General features: G+C 43.4%; 1 protein-coding gene across 1 annotated transcript in view; it reads left to right on the top strand.

Annotated features, from left to right (window-relative positions):
- The window catches only part of ptch1 (patched 1), a 54,835-nt gene that overhangs the window by 35,100 nt on the left and 1,882 nt on the right, over positions 1–17,853 (top strand). The window contains exons 15-23 of the mRNA XM_067612649.1: positions 2–290; positions 1,612–1,921; positions 3,231–3,373; positions 8,370–8,553; positions 10,339–10,619; positions 12,784–12,921; positions 13,125–13,267; positions 17,212–17,311; positions 17,462–17,821. Coding sequence (XP_067468750.1) covers positions 2–290; positions 1,612–1,921; positions 3,231–3,373; positions 8,370–8,553; positions 10,339–10,619; positions 12,784–12,921; positions 13,125–13,267; positions 17,212–17,311; positions 17,462–17,821 — 1,948 coding nt within the window. The remainder of the gene's footprint in view (position 1; positions 291–1,611; positions 1,922–3,230; positions 3,374–8,369; positions 8,554–10,338; positions 10,620–12,783; positions 12,922–13,124; positions 13,268–17,211; positions 17,312–17,461; positions 17,822–17,853) is intronic.

Genomic DNA, 17,853 nt, shown 5'->3' with positions numbered 1-17,853 from the left:
GCGGGGGCCGAAATAATGGGGCATCTCGAGGTTCTGCCCCCTTCTCCCATCATCATCCAGCGCCTCCTCCTGCTGCTCCGACCTCAAGTCCCAGCTCAGCTCCTCATGGTGATGTTGCCTCATCGACCGGCCAGAGCCCAGAGAACAACAGCTCCACGCGGGACCTGTTGTCCCAGTTCGGTGAAGCATCACTAGGCCTGCGATGCCTCGAGCCTCCCTGCTCCCGCTGGACACTGGCTTCTTTTGCTGAAAAGCACTACGCTCCATTCCTTCTGCAGCCCACCACCAAGGTGAGTTTAGTTTCTGTGGCTGTCAGAATAAAGAAGAGAGCGAGTGTGTGAGTCAGTGTTAATTTTGTCAGCAAAAATTTTGACGTCAAGTATTCGTTGACAACCTTTTATTTCATGACTACATCGTAACAACAACGTAAATAAAAAATATTAACAACAAAAATTATGATGAAATCTCTGTTCATTATGCCATGACCCCCCTCACCCCCCGTAATCGACCGCTTAACAGGAGAGGGGAAGGAGCATTTTTTTAAAATGTTTTTTGTGTTTATTATGTTTAGTTTTATGCACTTTCTATTTTTGCTCACAGTTAAATGGGTATTTGATGTCCTAATAAAAGTGAAGGAAATGTGATTGTATAGCACTTTTCCTTACAAACTTTAGGCATTCATTTTTATATGATATGTGAAGAAGAAGTACAGTAAGTCAGTAACACTGTCTCAGCCTAGATGACTAATCCCATAGTTCAAGTTATGCTTACTTCTCAATGGAATTATTACAGCCAGGACAAATATCCTTCAGCAGATCCACGAAACTGGAAATTATGACTAAAACACTGTCTAAAATTAGACTAAAAGTAAAACTGAGTTCCACTGACTAAATCCCGACTAAAACAAAACAAAAAAAGACTAAAAAGCGACTTTAAAACCAGCTACAATTTTCAGTAAGTGACTAAAACTAAAAGTAACTTTTAAAATTCTTGTTAAAATTATCACTGGTGTGAGTTTGTGCTGACTCGCCCTGGCGATAATTTGAATGGGAGGGTTATTCCCCAGAACTAATGAAGGAGTAGAAGGAAATCTGGGGTGGAGGCTGTGGTCATGTCCTATCTGACTCACATACGGACACACACACACACTCACACGGTCTAACTTCAGTCTAGTGGGTGGCCAGTCCTCTCAAAACCTCACAGAACTGAATCATCTGGTGGCCTGTACTTGACGTTATTAGAGAATCTTGCTCTTTTCATCACACTGTCAAATGTTTCTCCATATTACCAAACTGCTTCATGCACTTCTCTGATTGCAGAATGTCTTAATCCAGTCCTCCCTTCATTGCTGAATGACTTAGGAAGGAAAATTCCAGTTTATTACTACTTGGATCTTATTTTTGTATTTTTAGCCATCAGTTCTAACTGCTATGATAACATTGTACTAACCGCAATAATGATTGAGATCTGGGCATACAGCAACATTACTAACAAGACTGCAACCCTTCCAGTGTAGTGCAAAACTACTTGTGCCTCTTTAGAAATATATATTGCTAAAATCCACATTCATAGATGATAGATAAAGCTGCATCCTTGTCCTTCTGTTTCCAGGTGGTTGTGATTGTGCTGTTCCTCTGCCTGCTGGGAGTGAGTTTATACGGGACCACCCAGGTGAGGGATGGCCTCGAACTGACAGACATCGTACCCAGAGAAACCAGCGAGTACGACTTCATCGGTGCCCAGTTCAAATTCTTCTCCTTCTACAACATGTATGTGGTAACACAGCGGGCTGATTACGCCCAGAACCAGCCTCTGCTGCACCAGCTCCACCAGAGGTTCCACACTGTTCGCTATGTGCTGAAGGAGGACAACGGACATCTGCCCCGCATGTGGCTTCACTACTTCAGGGACTGGCTGCAAGGTAAAATTAAGTTTGATAAAAATCTTCACCCAAACCAGACCCAAGTTGGATTGGGTTTTCATAAAGGGGGCGAGATGTAGCAATATGATTCAGGAGCATGAAACACTTAAATACTGATGTCACAGATGATTTTGTTATTAATACATCATTTAACATCACTATTGAGGACAGTTCAGGCATGGGGTTAATTTACTTTCCCATGAAACGGTTTTGGAATCATAATTTTCGTCTGTGTTTTGACATGATTCTGCAGGAAACAAGATGTTGGGCAGGAGTTCAGAAGTAGGTGGGACTGTAAAATGGACACTGACAGTAGCTGATTAAGCTCACTTGCCTCTTCCATAAGTGGGTGTGATTGAGGAGGACAAAGTGGGAGGCTGTGTTTTTATACCGGGCCTTAGGCAATATACAGTATGTTGGAGCCTTTGGCAGTAGAAAAAGTAGTAGAAAATCTTGGCAGTGTTATTGCAAACTGACACTCAAATACACTCATCCAACTCATACAGAACTTGCGCTGCTTGTGCTCGTTGTACGTTTTTCTTCAAATGTATCACTCGGAAATCTTAAATATTTGGCATATGACAAGCACTATACCACACTTTTAATTTTACGGGACTTTTAAATCAAATTTTGATGAAGGCGGGATTCACTTTGGGTTGGGTTGCTGGTTGTTTGCCCAGTACTGATAGCTTCTAAGAATGGTACAATGCCACTGAGCAAAGATATTATCCTCCGCATGTCAACCCAATACTTGAATCCTATTAAGTCATGGAAAATGAGTGCACTCACTGACTTGCTCCCTACGATAAAACATATTGTGCGAGTATGTGTGTGAGCCGGCTGGGAACCACACAGAGAGTGTGTGGGTGAGAGAGAGAGAACTGTGTCTGATATTGCTCTCTGCAATGGTGGGACAAATTGGAGCCAGACAGGCCAAGGAACGAGACCCAAAACAACATCTCCCACAGACGGACCACAGCATGGGCCTTGGGGGAGAGCCGAGAGGAGGGGAGACACATATGGATTAGAGAGCAGTATAGAAAAGGAGACACATGTTACTGATATTTTCCCTAATGATCTCTTTGAATCAAAAGCACCAGATTTGAGGCTTTTGATGTCTTGTTTGGTGGTTTAGAGTGGAGCGGAGTTATCATATTAAATCAATCAGGATTATTATAAGTTTAGGGTAAGGTTGCAGTGTTGTGTTATGTTCCCTTGTACGATGCTGGGTTGTTTTGTGTTGTGTTTTCTTGTGGACAGGGCATGTAACCTGTGTAAGTATTCTAACCAATCTTGTGGTTTCCTTCAGGTCTGCAGCAAGCGTTTGACAAGGACTGGGAGGCTGGACGCATCACTTATAACAGTTACAAGAATGGTTCTGATGATGGCGTTTTGGCGTACAAGCTTCTGGTGCAGACAGGACGCAGGGACAAGCCCATCAACGTCAACCAGGTGTGTTTAGGATCTAAGCTCATGTAAATTATTCCCAGTTCAAAAAGGGATTCAAAACTAAGATATGAGGAAGTTTACACAGTCTCATACAGTCTCTATTTGTATCACGCAGACTCTGTTACACAGACTGCAATCTCAAGATACATCTGTGAGAGATACTGACACCAGTGTCGAGCTGTTTTGTCTTTTTGTGTGTGCGTGTGTATGTGCCTGTTTTGTTATCTCTTATTGGGACTGGAGGAGCCACACTTGCCTTATAAACCTTCTCCCTGTCTCTCTTTGTCTGGCTGTCTGTCTTCATCTTCTCTCTCTCTCTGTGATGACTTTACCGAGCCTAGGAATTTAAAGCTCTCACTGGGACTGCAGCCTGCCTCTGAAAAACCTATTAACTCTTCATTTAAACCATTTGTCCAACTCTGTAGATCTGTGTGCATGATGCACTTGCATGCAGGACCTTGAGAGTGAGATGTCTCCCCTTAGCATCAAGCCTGTCAGTTTAACACTTTGTTAGTGCTCCCAACTACAGTTCATAGTACAAGAAGTTGGAAGGCTGAAAGAAATCAGTGCATAAAAATGAAACTCCTGCAGGCCCCATTGGGTCTATAAATAATTAGCCTGGATTCTTTTGCTCTAGGAAAGAATAATTATTGTCAAAATGAACTGAAGTCAGTAAGAAGTGAATTTGCACCAAGATTTGAACACATATTTGTTGAATGAGTTTAACCTTTGAGGTTTACTTGATTGAGATGTGATGACTTGCTGCATTCACCACAACACCAGGCCTCTCTGAAAGTAATTTGAGCTTTACTTTCATGAAAAAGACAATGAGTTTTATGGAGAAAGTTTAAAAGGGGCTTTAAGATAAAATAAATCAATCACAGAGTAGATTGACTTTTCAACAGCCAGCGGAGGAAAAGCTGTTCCTTCTGTTCAATTCAACATAGTCTAATGTCAATCACTGTTGATATAAAAAGGCATTGGTGGTGTTATTCACTTATTATGACTTGACATATCCTGAGCTGTAACATTTTGCTGTTCAGTGTTTTGAGTGCAGCACATGGCACCTTTGGTAGAAAAGTACCCAGATTTCATCACTATTGCTGGCAGTGCTACAAGTTTCCGAAATACTCTGCACTGAGATTTTGTTGAGCTGTAGATTGCACCTCAGCTGAAGTCAGTCATTGAAGTGAGCCATACATCCAATGTGGAACTGGAGAGGCATTGAAAGCCAACAAGTCCAGAGCAGCTAACGTCTCAGAAGGAGGTCCGGATAGGAACATAAAAAAAAGATCAAATCAAGTCTCCTCTTTGTCAGCAGAAAGATGACAACTATCAGATAATGAGTAAGAGTTGGTGAGAAGCAAGGGGAAATTGGGGGAAATATTTTGTTCATGGAACTGAGGAAACTTGCTCAGCTTTAACAGGGCATTGCATGCTGTTTTTAGTATGGTACCACCTCCAAAAAACAACATACATGGATGCATGGCTGCATTCTTTGGCAGGAAACAGTGAAAACAGAAGATAAGGGACTGGAGAAATATAAAAACAAAATTCTTGGCCAGGATTTCTTCAAACCCCAAACACAAAACAAGCCATGTCCTTTTCAACACTAAGATCATTTTCCTCAAAGATAATTAACTTTGACATATTGCTCCACTGTGTCTTGTGTTTATTTATATAATCATTTTTGTGTGTTTCAAGTCGTGCATGTCTGCAGATGCGCATAAAGTCTGTCTCCCCCTCTACTCTTAGTTGGTTGTTTTATTTCAGTGAGCTCCACTGCTGCAGCATACTACTCTTCCTATCCCTTCCACTAGCCTGCAGGAAGCAGAGGCAGGCCTGGTGTGCGGCCCCGTGACATCACTTCCTGTGCCTGTGAGGGAAGTGTATTTGCCGTGAGGCGTGGGGGCCGCCAGCAGAGCTGCCTGGGTTTCCCGTGACAGCTTGAAGACATACAGTTGTTGCCTATCCCGCTGTTAAATTCAATCCAGATCCTCTGGAATCCGGCTCTCTCCCTTGCCCCCTTTTCCTCTCTCTCCCTCACTAACTCCTGCTTGCAATACCACTCTTGCTCTCTCTCTCTCTCTGTCTCTTCCTCCCTCCCTTTCCCTCCCTCTGTGCTCCACTGCTGTGTCTTCTTTCAACGAGGGGAGCTGAAACACGTGGTTTCTTTGAGGCAGCTCTGTGTGCATTTGTATGTTTTGAGTGTGTGTTCTGCTTTTGCCTGTTGTGCGTGCACTTACAGCGGTAGCTGATTTTTTTTTTGTGCCTCAAAATGAGGACCAGATCTTTTCCAACCCTGTCAAATTGCAAAGCTAGATGTTTTATTTTGATATGCCACACCATGTATGTGTGCAGAGGTGTTCTGCCTTTGATCTGTCGCTGCTAACATTTCTCTCTGTGCTGGGTGACCATTCATTCCTTATGGCCTTGCCTGGGAGTCATATGGAAGCTGGTTGTCTGTGTGTGTGTGTATGCATGGGTGGGTGTATGTGAGTGTGGTTTAAAAATAAGGCAATAGAAAGATAAAGCTTTGGAGGGTGAAGACAGAAGGAGGTAGGATGGAGAGAAGGAGGAGATGGAAAGTTTGAGTGCTAAGGAGGGCCATGCTTATGCTATCAAGAGCTCTTTTCTTCTCGTTGCCGGGTTGGTCTATGGCGCCGGGCATTCCGGGTACCCGTAGGGGTCAGGAGAAGCAAGTGTGAGCAACATTTGTACAGATGTTGTGTTATTTTTATAGCTCTACTCCATTTGCTGGGTGGCATTTCCTTCAGTGTTAACAACCAGGTTAACTGCACACAGACGCGCTCAGGGACTCCAGCCAATTTTTTTATTGTTACGCTAACTCAAGCAATTTTTCTCTCCCCACCCCCCCAATCACAAAAAACCCTTACTCCCTTTCTCCATCTAGCTAACCCCATGAGTCCAGCTTCACCCCCCAAAACTTCTCCTGCCTTCGTGAAGGAGGGATTTATGGCTCCTTGAAGGGAGAGTGGCAGAGCGGTGTGCAGTTAAAGGTTTTACCTCTCAGGAGGTAGCAATGCAAGGCTACAATCCTCTGCCTCCACATGGGAGGGCGACAGTAACAGCACTAAGCAAGACAGCCATTCCTGTCTACCTAACTACTGATCACAGCCGTCACAGAGCTTGGAAACAATCTGAAATCAGACAGAAACACCCAGCATGGGTTTGCTCTTATTCATAGTGGGTGGATGTCAAGGAGTTTAGCCACAGGCTACACAGAAACATTAGAATAGTCAGTGTAACACCCAGCTCTGGTTTCCAAGACTAAAGGGTTAAATATTCTTGAGGTGAACTTGTTGCTACAACGTTTCGTCTATGTCTGAAGTATTTATACCTTTTCCCAATGGCCATGCACAATCTGAGGTGGGGCATCCTGGTTGCATCCCACTGCTGCTCCAATCTCTCTCCAAAAACTGTACCTACTTTCTCACCTCTGTACAACTGGTCAATTGCTCTTAGAAGTGGGTGTCGGATTGGCGGTTTCAGAAAGTTACAACAATTGATGGATGCAGACCCCCTATTTTTGACATCAGACAAGTGTGGGAGTTTAAGATGTTCTTCAATGATATAGCAAGCTCTTGGTTTAAAGCATACTGACCCCTTAAAAAAGACAATAGTGACAGATTAACAGTAATCCTGATTTTTTGGTATTAGTAATGTTATGATATTTTGGGCATGACTGGTTGTGCTTTGGTAGATTTGGGGGTAATATGGTCTGAGGGAGAAATACTGTAATGTAGATGTTACATTTTTTTTGTGTCTCTCTGAAATTTGGAAACAGCCAGCCAAGTTCAGAAAATTATAATGCAGCCTTTAAGCATTAATCATGGTAACCAAAATGCTAGATGATAACTTGCCTCATATAACAAATATCGATATATTGGTTCATTTGAAGATGACTTAGTGGCAAATTCATCAGCAGCAGTTGCTTCTGCAAAGAAGAGTGCTGCATGGCTTCCTTCAAAAATGTATTCAGAGTGGTCAGGACCTGAGGTTGGCCAGCCAATATCTACTGTATGTAAAGGGAGAAGCTGATTCAACATTTTCCATGTTTTAATGTGGCATGATAATTCTGGGAAGCTGTGATGAGAAGTACGGGAATTTTCAGAAAGGAGACCAGTGTTTGACTTGTTGATTTTTCTTTGGTTGGAAAGAGAGAGGGACTAATATTTGACTCTTATTTTGAAAGCTGCTCCGTTCTCTTGCACTCATGCATGTGTATAAATAAGCATTTCTGTGGTTAGCTCACCTGTAGAATGTTTTGGTTCAACGTGTCTTATTGCCACAATAACTTTTCGTGTCCAATGTATACTAAATGTCCGCAATATGATTTCCTATGCAAGCTCCACCTAATCTTTTGACCTCAACTGCACTTTTTCCAGTTGTTAAAGGTGCAGTGTGTAGAATTTAGTAGCATCTAGCGGAACGGACTTGGCAGAAATTGAGTATAATATTCACGTTTTCATTAGTGTATAATCACCTGAAAGTAAGAATCGCTGTGTTTTCATTACCTTAGAATGAGCCCTTTATATCTATATAGGGAGCGGGTCCTCTTCCACGGAGCCCGCCGTGTTGCACGGCCATGTTTCTACAGTAGCCCAGAATGGACAAACTAAACACTGGCTCCAGAGAGGGTCTTTCGCGTTTTTCGCGAGTTTTGCAGCCACTATAGGTTCTCCTACACACTTGGAAGGGGAGGGGAAGGGAGGTATTCAGTTGGTTGCAATCTTCAACCTCACCACTAGATGCCACTAAATCCTACACAGTGGTCCTTTAATTGCTCTTCACAAACTTCACAACCTAAATTAGCCAATAATGAATGTTCAGGACCCAGTTTGCCCTTTTAAAATGTACACAGTTAATTAAGTGTTTGTCTGAAAGGTTTTAGGAAAATGCAAAAGAACAGAACTTCAATGTGTGCTTTAGCAATTATAGTGCCATCACTAATTCATCTCTTTTCTGGGTTTTGTAGCTGACTCGTCAGAGGCTTGTAGATGCAGATGGGATCATCAACCCTGGGGCTTTCTACATCTACCTAACCGCCTGGGTCAGCAATGATCCTGTGGCGTATGCTGCTTCACAGGCCAACATTCGCCCACACCCTCCTGAGTGGCTCCACGACCGTACCGATTCCATGCCCGAGACATCCCTTAGCAGTAAGTCAGAATGCCATAAATTCACAAAATATGGTAGAAATAGGAAATTTCAAAAAAATTGTTTTTAGCTCCAATAAATGAAGCATTTTGGTCATTTGGAAACGGTGAAGTCCATACATGGTGCAGTTCAACAAATTGCATTTACTAACTTCACACTGAAACTTTTGTGGGGCTCATTGGTCTCGTCTGTGACTTTTCTTAGGTTCCATAAGGCAGCTGCTACATGTGAGCAGTGTTTACCTCTTGTGGTTTGAGTTATTGCTCCTTGTCTGCCTCTTAGCTTTAAGTGAGGTAGTAGACTTTACTGTACCACTGTGGTGTGTGTGCATTTGTGTATGTGTGAGCTCAGGTTGCAGGGCCGAGAACCAAGACATGGCTCACTGTGGTTCTTCTAATGGTGCCTGTGGTGAATGCTATAATCCTGGCTACCATGGGGCCCTAGCATTACACACACACACGCACATACACACATGCACACATGCACACACACACACACATTATTAAAACTCAGTGACCCCAAACACTACACACACCCTGTTCTCATTTCCCTACCACACACACGGACTGTAACTCACATAAAAAAGTACAGTCATGTTGTTGTTTGATTCCAGCCTGTGATTTGGTACAAGTCAGGAAGTGCTCCACGGGGGAGGAAAATGATTGGATAACAAGGAAAGACTGGGTTTGGGTGGGTAGCACAATTGGATAACAAGCAGGAAGTCCTTTACAGGGGAGAATATGATTGGATAAGCAGCGTGAAGTGCTTGGCTGTGCGGGAGCCCCCCGGAGCAGATCTGTGTTGGCCGAAAGCCAACTAGTGTCCTAATGGAAATTTATAGTTGAGATTATAATGGGCCAAACCATGTTAGCAAGTGCTCCTGTCTGACCCTGCAGGCACTGTGAAATATACACATTCACACCAACACCAGCGAGTCAAAAAGTATATATTCTAAAGAAAATAGATAGATAGATGCATCAAATAAAAGAATAAATTGGTGAAAGTGGAGTTTCAGAGTAAATCTTTCGATCTCCCATGTGCAGCAATGTGTTAGTAATTACACTGCAAGCACAAATCTGAATGAATACGCTGTTTTGTCAGCAACAAATATGACTTCATAGCAGAGTGACAGGCAGGTATGCGTGTTTATGCATCTATATTATGCTTTATGTGATGCTGCTAAGTTTAGGGTGTGGTAATGGTGGTGATTCTGACATTGTAATTACCGCGAATCAACGTTAGCTCTGACACTCTGCTGTGTCTGGAACTGATAGGCCCTCATTAGCCAGGCTGGGCCACAGACTGGCTGGGTTTGAGTCAATGGAGCTCTGTTTCACACTGCTCCGCCCACACACACACACACACACACACACACACACACACACACACATACACACACACACACACACACACACACACACACACACACACACACACACTCGCCCACAGATGTAGCTGCTCTTGGAACAAGGTTGGATTAGGGAGGGAAAGCCTTGATATTGGTGGTTTGGCAGAATAGTCCAAAATGATTTCTGCAGATAGGCTAAATGATCAGAACCTAATGCTAGTTAATCAGAACAGACAAATATCATGTGCAGATGTCATCGTTGCCACTGATTTATCTGATTACTTCCTTAATGTTCCTCAATGATGAATTGAAATTTTACAATCCCAGACAAAGCTTTAGTGCAAAATCATTATCTATAGCTGTAAAATAGTATAAAATAATGTGGTGATCGTTTTTACTTCCAATAAATTGACCATCCTTTCTTTTTTTCTCCATTCAGTCCCGGCTGCTGAGCCCATCGAATACGCACAGTTCCCCTTCTACCTCAACGGGCTCCGGGAGACACCACAGTTTGTGGAGGCCATCGAGAGCGTGCGGGCCATCTGCAGCAACTACAGCCGGCAAGGCCTGCCCTCTTACCCCAATGGCTACCCTTTCCTCTTCTGGGAGCAGTATGTTAGTCTGCGCCACTGGCTCTTGCTGTCCATCAGTGTCGTGCTGGCCTGCACCTTTCTGGTCTGTGCCCTCTTCTTGCTCAACCCGTGGACCGCCGGCATCATTGTGAGTGTTGGTTAAAATATATACATATACATACATGGTTGATAATGGCCAAAGTAACAGAGATATATCCATAAACTACAAAGCATGTTGTGTCAGATGATTGTAGAAAAAGATACACATGTACACATGTACCTGCTCACTCGTTATTACCTACTTTTGATAACAATTTGCTGTTTTAATAAGGCAGAGATCCCAACTTTCAGTTATTAAATATTCCCTTTTCGTGCTTTCCTCCTTTTGTTGTTTTTTTTTTTTTTTTTTTTGGTTTTTCTGTGTGGTCCAGAAGGCATCTCAGAGAGGAGCATCAGAAAGGAGAAGGGGCTGCTGTGTGTTATTGTAGCCCCAGTCACTACTGTTTATCTTGTGCTGTTTTGTTAGGGCCAGTCTGTTTAGTCTAGTCCAACACTCCCAGACACCGATGTTGAAATAAATGGGGAGAGGACACAAAGTTGCTCGGGCAACTTGCTCCCACTCTAAACCTATAAAAAGTTTGATTTTATTTCCATCCACCAAACTCCTCTCCCCCTTTCCCTCCTTTCTCAAGAGGAGTTTCCAAGGATACACGCAAACACGCACACACACATATACACTTGTCCGCACACATACAGACATGTATATACTTGCACACATACAGCATGAATGTGTAAACACGCAGGTACATAATTCACACAGAAACACATACACACAGTGCTCTGGTTTTTCTCTCTGGTGGGTTGTATTTTATTACGGGCAGTGGCCAGGCCACCCGAGCCCTTAAACAGGGGAGGAGGGGACCTCATGTTCATCCTTCAGGCTTTACTAGTAAGATCAAAAGACAAGTTATGGAGAGGCGTCAAATTTAACCATTTGCTCTGTCTGGACCAGACCAGCCCTGTGATGTCAAACTCACAACCTCAAGCCCTTTCAAACCCTCTCAGCTATTTGCCCTGAAATCCATCTTAACCACATAGACAAACCTGTTTAAACTTTGTGTCTTGCAGATTGTGTCTTGATCCATATCCAGATTTCTGTTCACACTTGGCATCAGAGTTGCTCAAACCTGCATCCCTCATGAGTTGATTTCACTTGTCAATTGACATTTATTTTTATTTGAGGGAAAAGAAAGACTACTTTAAAAAAAACAATTAAAGATTTTAATCAAACGTTAGATTCTCAGTCATCCAGGTCACAGCACATCAAAGGCAATATTGGTGTTTTTTTTGTTGAAAGGCCAAAATTGAAAGTTTTCTTGACCAACTCTGGATGTTGCTTGAGTGATCAGGACCAAAAATGATTTCATGTGATCAGATCACCCAAGATGCACTTAACCATACAGTGAGAACAGAGCCAGAGATGCACATATACAGCACACACAAATGCTTGTTGACATACATGTACATACTCTGTGCTCGCTCACTTGTACTTATATGCACCCACACACATACACAGGGCTCCCTGCCCTGCCCACCTCAGCCCTCTTCAAAGGCTTTGGGCCCCATGTAACCTGACACCTGTCAGCTGATAATGGCATTTACTCCCAGCTCCTGTCCCACTCTGCTCAAGAGCTTCTACACACACATATTTCTCCCACATGTATGGTTACTACTTAATACATCTGTAAGACAGTGGCAATATACTTGAGGATGATATACATTTTCACTATCTGCCAAATACAAATACAGGTCACTGTACATTTACACAGTAGATACAGTGAATAATAATTTATTTATCATCCTATATTGTTTATAGAAGATTGTTTCCATTTATGGTCATTTGGCCCTCAATGCTTGCATGTGTTTTTCAGCTCTGTCATATTATCCAATCAGAGAAATGTGCATTATAACATTAGTCAGTGTGCAGATGAAGTGTAAAGAGCAACTTTTTAATGCTTGGGAACATAAAATATTTGTAAAAATGAGTTTAAACAGATCTGTTCCTTTGGAATTGGTTCAAACTGCTCTACTCGTCTTTATATGGATCATTAAAAATGGTACAAACCAAAACTGTGAGACAATTGACTGTTTGAAATTTGTATATTACAGATACCTTATGCACCCTGCACATTAACTACAGTATTTCTCTTCTGTTCTGTAGTTAATGGATTTTCTGTATGTACAAACAATACTTTTTATATTGATTTATTAACCAACTTGCATGCTAACAGAAGCTCCCCCTCTCTCTTAAGGTGTTGGTGCTGTCTCTCATGACTGTGGAGCTGTTCGGCTTCATGGGACTGATGGGAATCAAACTGAGTGCCGTCCCTGTGGTCATTCTCATCGCCTCTGTGGGCATTGGAGTGGAGTTCACCGTCCATGTGGCCCTGGTAGGCATACATATACTGATACAAATAAGATAAATAAAATAATCACGGTCAGTGTGAGACTCTCACTGTCTTATCTTAAATACAATGATATTAATTGTTGGCACAATTTTTCAGCTGCCGGAATTTAAGTTTAGATGGTTTTGGAATCAGGGAGCCCCTCGAGAATGAGACATAAAGTGTGTGTTTGTGTGTGTGTGTTGTAGGCGTTCCTGACAGCCATAGGGGATCGTCACAAGCGGGCAGTGCTGGCACTGGAGCACATGTTTGCGCCAGTGCTTGACGGAGCCTTTTCCACCTTGTTAGGTGTCCTAATGCTCGCAGGCTCTGAGTTCGACTTTATCGTCAGGTGAGTACAAAATTGAACCTTATAAGAAAATGCTTAGCAGGAAAAAGGTTCATACTCTCATAAACGTAATATATAACTTCAAACGATTGCTCATACAAAGGTTATCGTATGGCGTCTATGTGGCGTCAGTAGACCATTGAGACCATGCCTCAACCTGTATGTCACACAGGAATCTACCTGAGACACCAATCATGCATGAAGGCCGCTCTCTTCCTCCATTCCCTCCCTCAATCTCTTTCTTGTCCTCCACCCGTATCTCCCTTTCGAACTCCCTCTTTGTAACCCTCACCCCTTTTCCAGCTACCAGTGACATGCCTGTTTCTTTTTTTTTGTCAATTTTTCAGGGCTTCCTCTCCATGAAACTTCATAAACAAGGCCTTTATCTTTCTACACCCTCCCCTCCCCTCCCCTTGTGTCTTTTCTTTCATCTTCCTCTTCTCCCCTTTAGTGTCTCTCATGCTTGACATTTTAGGAGAAACCAGGGGAAGGATGGAGAGTTGAAGGTCAGGAGAAGGAGGAGGAAGAGGGCTGGGGATGTAGACAGAGAAGCAGAAGGAAGCAAAGTGAAAGAGAGTTAGAAAGAAAGCAGGAAAGTCCTCTGACTTTTGCAATCTCTTTCAGCTAGTTTAACTGCCCTCGCTAGACATTTATAAGCATGGGAAGGAGTAATGGGGTGGGGGGCAAGAGGGCAGTTGTGGAAAGATGGGAGAAGTGGAAATTAAAACTGACACACTGTGGGGGCTCTGCGTCTGTGGTTCCTTTTGTGTGTGTGCACTCTTGTAAGCATCAGTCAGAAAGGTAGCGACCGACTGCCGTAAAAGGGAGGAGAATTAATGATTCTGTCCATTCTCAAGCATGGAGTATTATGAGAAGTTTCCAGTGAGCTCAGTGAATAATTCAAAGTCTCTTATGGTCTTATGTGGCTACATATGACCACAATCTTAGTAGCTGCTAGATGAGGTAGCCGTATAATTTGGTTGACCTGCTCCTTTAAGGAAAGGGAGCACTGAAATCCATGTGATCTGCAAACACACAAACTCTGTCATGTGCACAGGCATGCACTCATACACACACAACCACAGAGTCACACATAGCCCCTGTAATATACACACACACCAACCTGCTCCCTGACCTTGTAACCATGGGGGTCAATAATGGCGTGCCTGCCAGTGAGGCCTATAGACCTTCTCTCCTCACCTCCAGTGGTGTGCTCTGGTTTCTGGCTCAGTCCCGGGCCTCCATTTAAAGGTTCTGCTGTTGTCTGAGCAAACAAAGCAGCGCCCCAAGACGGTGCAATAACAACAGGCCCAGCTCGTATTTTTCTGCTTGCACTGAAAGAAATGTTTCCCTGACTTTCCCCGTCAGCCCTGTGAATGTTTTCACTCTAAACAGCCCGACAGGGCACTCAGCCTGGTATGTGGGCTGCACACATGCATGTGTACGTGTGTGTTCGTATATGTGTGTGTATGTGTCCGAAGGTGACATAGCGTTTACCTCTCTTGGTGTGTATGGAAATGTTAACCGTAGTGATGACACTATTATTTCAGTTACACTAACAGAAACAGTTGTTAAGATTAAGATGAAGGTAGATGAAAGATGCATGGATGGGCTTTAAATATTGTATATCTATGATATGTGTCTGTGGGGAGAGCGAGTCAAAGGTCAAATCATTTGTACACGCTTACAGTGCCCATTTACCTCCAGTATACTTTCAAACATCAGTAAATACAGACTTTCAGTACAAGTGCCATTATACTCTCGGCCATGGATTTGGTTTGCAAGTTGCAGTGAGATGATGCTGGAAATAAATCCAAGCTGTGAAATCCAACCTTACTAAATAATAACCCCTTTCCTTTCATTAAAATCTTCTCAAATCCATCCATCATGTTTGGGACGCAATCAGGCATAATGAAAGCCAAGTAACAGAGAATAATTTACTACATTCATGAACTTGATTCAGAGGGTGTTTTTTTCATGGAATCGATTCATCTTGTGATTGTCAATACATCTAACCTAAGTAACGCTGGCATAGTACTGCCAAGTTACCTCTGGTCTCTCTGCAGGCTCTGGTTTTTTGACTCTGTTGCTGTGTCAACCTCTGTGTCATTTTCTGAGAGTAAATTCAAGAGGGAAAATAAGAGATTTTAATGAGGCCTGATGTATGAAACTGCATTTGAGAAATGGGAGGCAATATAAATCAAGAGGGATATAAAATGCTACAGGCTGGATCTTAACAACTTTATATAATGAGGTGTTCAGTAATTTTTTTTTTCTGAAATGTGAATTTAATGTTTTGAAATAGAACTCACATGGTCTATTTTAGTGTTGAGCAGCAGAAGTGTGTTTACGAAAACTCCCAAACTCACATATACATGCATATTTAGTCACTTTCCATCTTGATACACAGACACAGTGTGCTAATGTTATGTAGGTGAGGCCACCCGTGCTGATTAGACAAGGACCAACCTGCCTTCCTGCACACAAGAGACTTGAGATTTCCTGAATAGCTAAAGCTTTATAATAATAAAGATATAAACAATCATACACAGGGATTAGTTATAAATGTGCATTTAGTCTGATGCCCATCTGCACAGAATTCCAACCGGCATCAACAGCATCTGCATCTCAGTTAGCCCACCGTTGCACGCACCCCCAAGCACATACAAACAGGTTAGTCAAGAGTCAGGCAAAGGAGTTCATAGTTCATCAGTGTGTCCCCTGATAACCTGAGAGCTTCCACTGGAGAACCAAGTGAGGAGGAAAGCCTTCCCTAATGGAGGGAGCTGGATTGGTGAGGGAGAGAGAGAGAGAGAGATGGGAGGGGGGTTTAGAGTGGAGATTGGGGGGTCTTACCTGATACATTGGAGATTTAATTAGACGGAGGGGATTGTGGAGTGGCCGGGAATTTCACAGGGGCTTAGCTGGAAAGAAGGGAGAGAAAAGCGAGGCAGAGAAGAGAGAGGAAGAAATAAAAGAGAGGGAGAGAGGCCAGGGAGGGGTGGCGCTCTGAGGGTCCCCTTCTCTTCTTCCTAGACTAAATTGTTTAAATTCTATACCCTTCACTTCATTTGTTTGCTTCTCCCTCTCTCTTTTTTAGAGCCGGAGAGGAGAGAGAGGCCCCTGTCCTCTTGTGCACCCCCCCCCCTCCCACCCCCCAACACCCCCAACACCCCCCTCACCCGCCTCTCCTCTCCTCCCCCCTTTTTTACCCTCCCTTACCCCTTACCCCCCCTCCCTTCACATTCCTCACCGCTTTGTTTTCTCCATGTTTGCTTATACACCACACACCCAAGAGAGAGTACCCTCGCCCCCAATAACCCCCCACCCCCTCTTATTTTTTTTTTTTCTTTACTCCCGTGCCTTTGAATTAACCAGCTCTGGCTAATTATGCTTCCCCTTTCTTTTCTCTCTGCGGCTTCTTTAAGATTAACCCTCTTTAGCAGGACTTAGAAACACATAAGGTACATTTCTGTTTTGCTCATAAAAACCACAGTGCATGCCTGCCTGTCTGTGGGGGGTGTACATATATATGTGTGTGTGAAAGTGTGTGTGTGGGGAGTGGCCGTGTGTATTTATGGAAGTATTATTTCGGGCATGTGTAATGGTTGATCTTGCACATGTCTCCCCACGTCTAAATCTCTGTGGTTAACGCAGGTATTTTCTTTGCTTCTTCATCTGCCCTGTTTCTCTTCTTGTCTGTCTGTGTTGATCTTTGTGGGGGTTTTTTGTTCCCGTCAAGAAATTTCTCCATTTTCAACTAGCCACGTTTGCGATATCTGATATTTTTTGTAAATGTTTTGATGTTGTATCACAGTGGAAGGAAAAAAAAAAAAGTTGTGCATGCAGTGTGTGTCACTTTGTGTTATGTGTTTTGTTTACATTTATCCCTGATATTTAAGTTTATGTATGTTGAACTGTTTCTTTGTGTATGTCGTGTGTTGCAGGTATTTCTTCGCAGTGTTGGCCATCCTGACAGTTCTTGGAGTACTGAATGGATTGGTCCTTCTACCAGTATTACTGTCATACTTCGGGCCCTATCCAGAGGTAAGATCTCACATATACAATACAAATACAACTGCCTCTGATGCAATATGTCTCTCTTTAGCTGGTACAAGGCCTTCCTCAATTTTTTTTGGAGTAGAGAAATACAAATCACTTACTGCTGCCTCCTCACCTTCTCTTCTAACCTCTCAGGTGTCTCCGGTCGATGGTCGTAGCCGGTTACCCACCCCATCCCCAGAGGCCCCACCTCACGTGGTCCACTTCTCAGTCCGTCCTCACCATACCACCGCCGCCAACACCACCACCTCTGGTGCAGCTTCCGACTCGTCAGACTCAGAGTACAGCTCCAACGCCACAGTGTCTGGTATCAGTCAGGAGCTGCAGAACTACAACCTGCCCTCACACAGGGGACCAGCTAGAGCAGAGGAGCAGCAGTACCACCTCCAGACCAGCAGAGGCAGAGCAGTCAGGACAGAGGAGGAAAGGAGAGCAGGATCAGGGCATAGGCGTTCAGCCAGACAGCCTGGCCCTCCAGCCTACACTGTGTCCTCGGTAAGAAAATATCCGGCTTGTGTTGGATGCAT

This window comes from Thunnus thynnus, chromosome 2, assembly GCF_963924715.1.
Source record: "Thunnus thynnus chromosome 2, fThuThy2.1, whole genome shotgun sequence".
NCBI lineage: Eukaryota > Metazoa > Chordata > Actinopteri > Scombriformes > Scombridae > Thunnus > Thunnus thynnus.
Note: the sequence above shows the minus strand (reverse complement) of the source record. Positions and strands in the feature narration are given on the sequence as shown.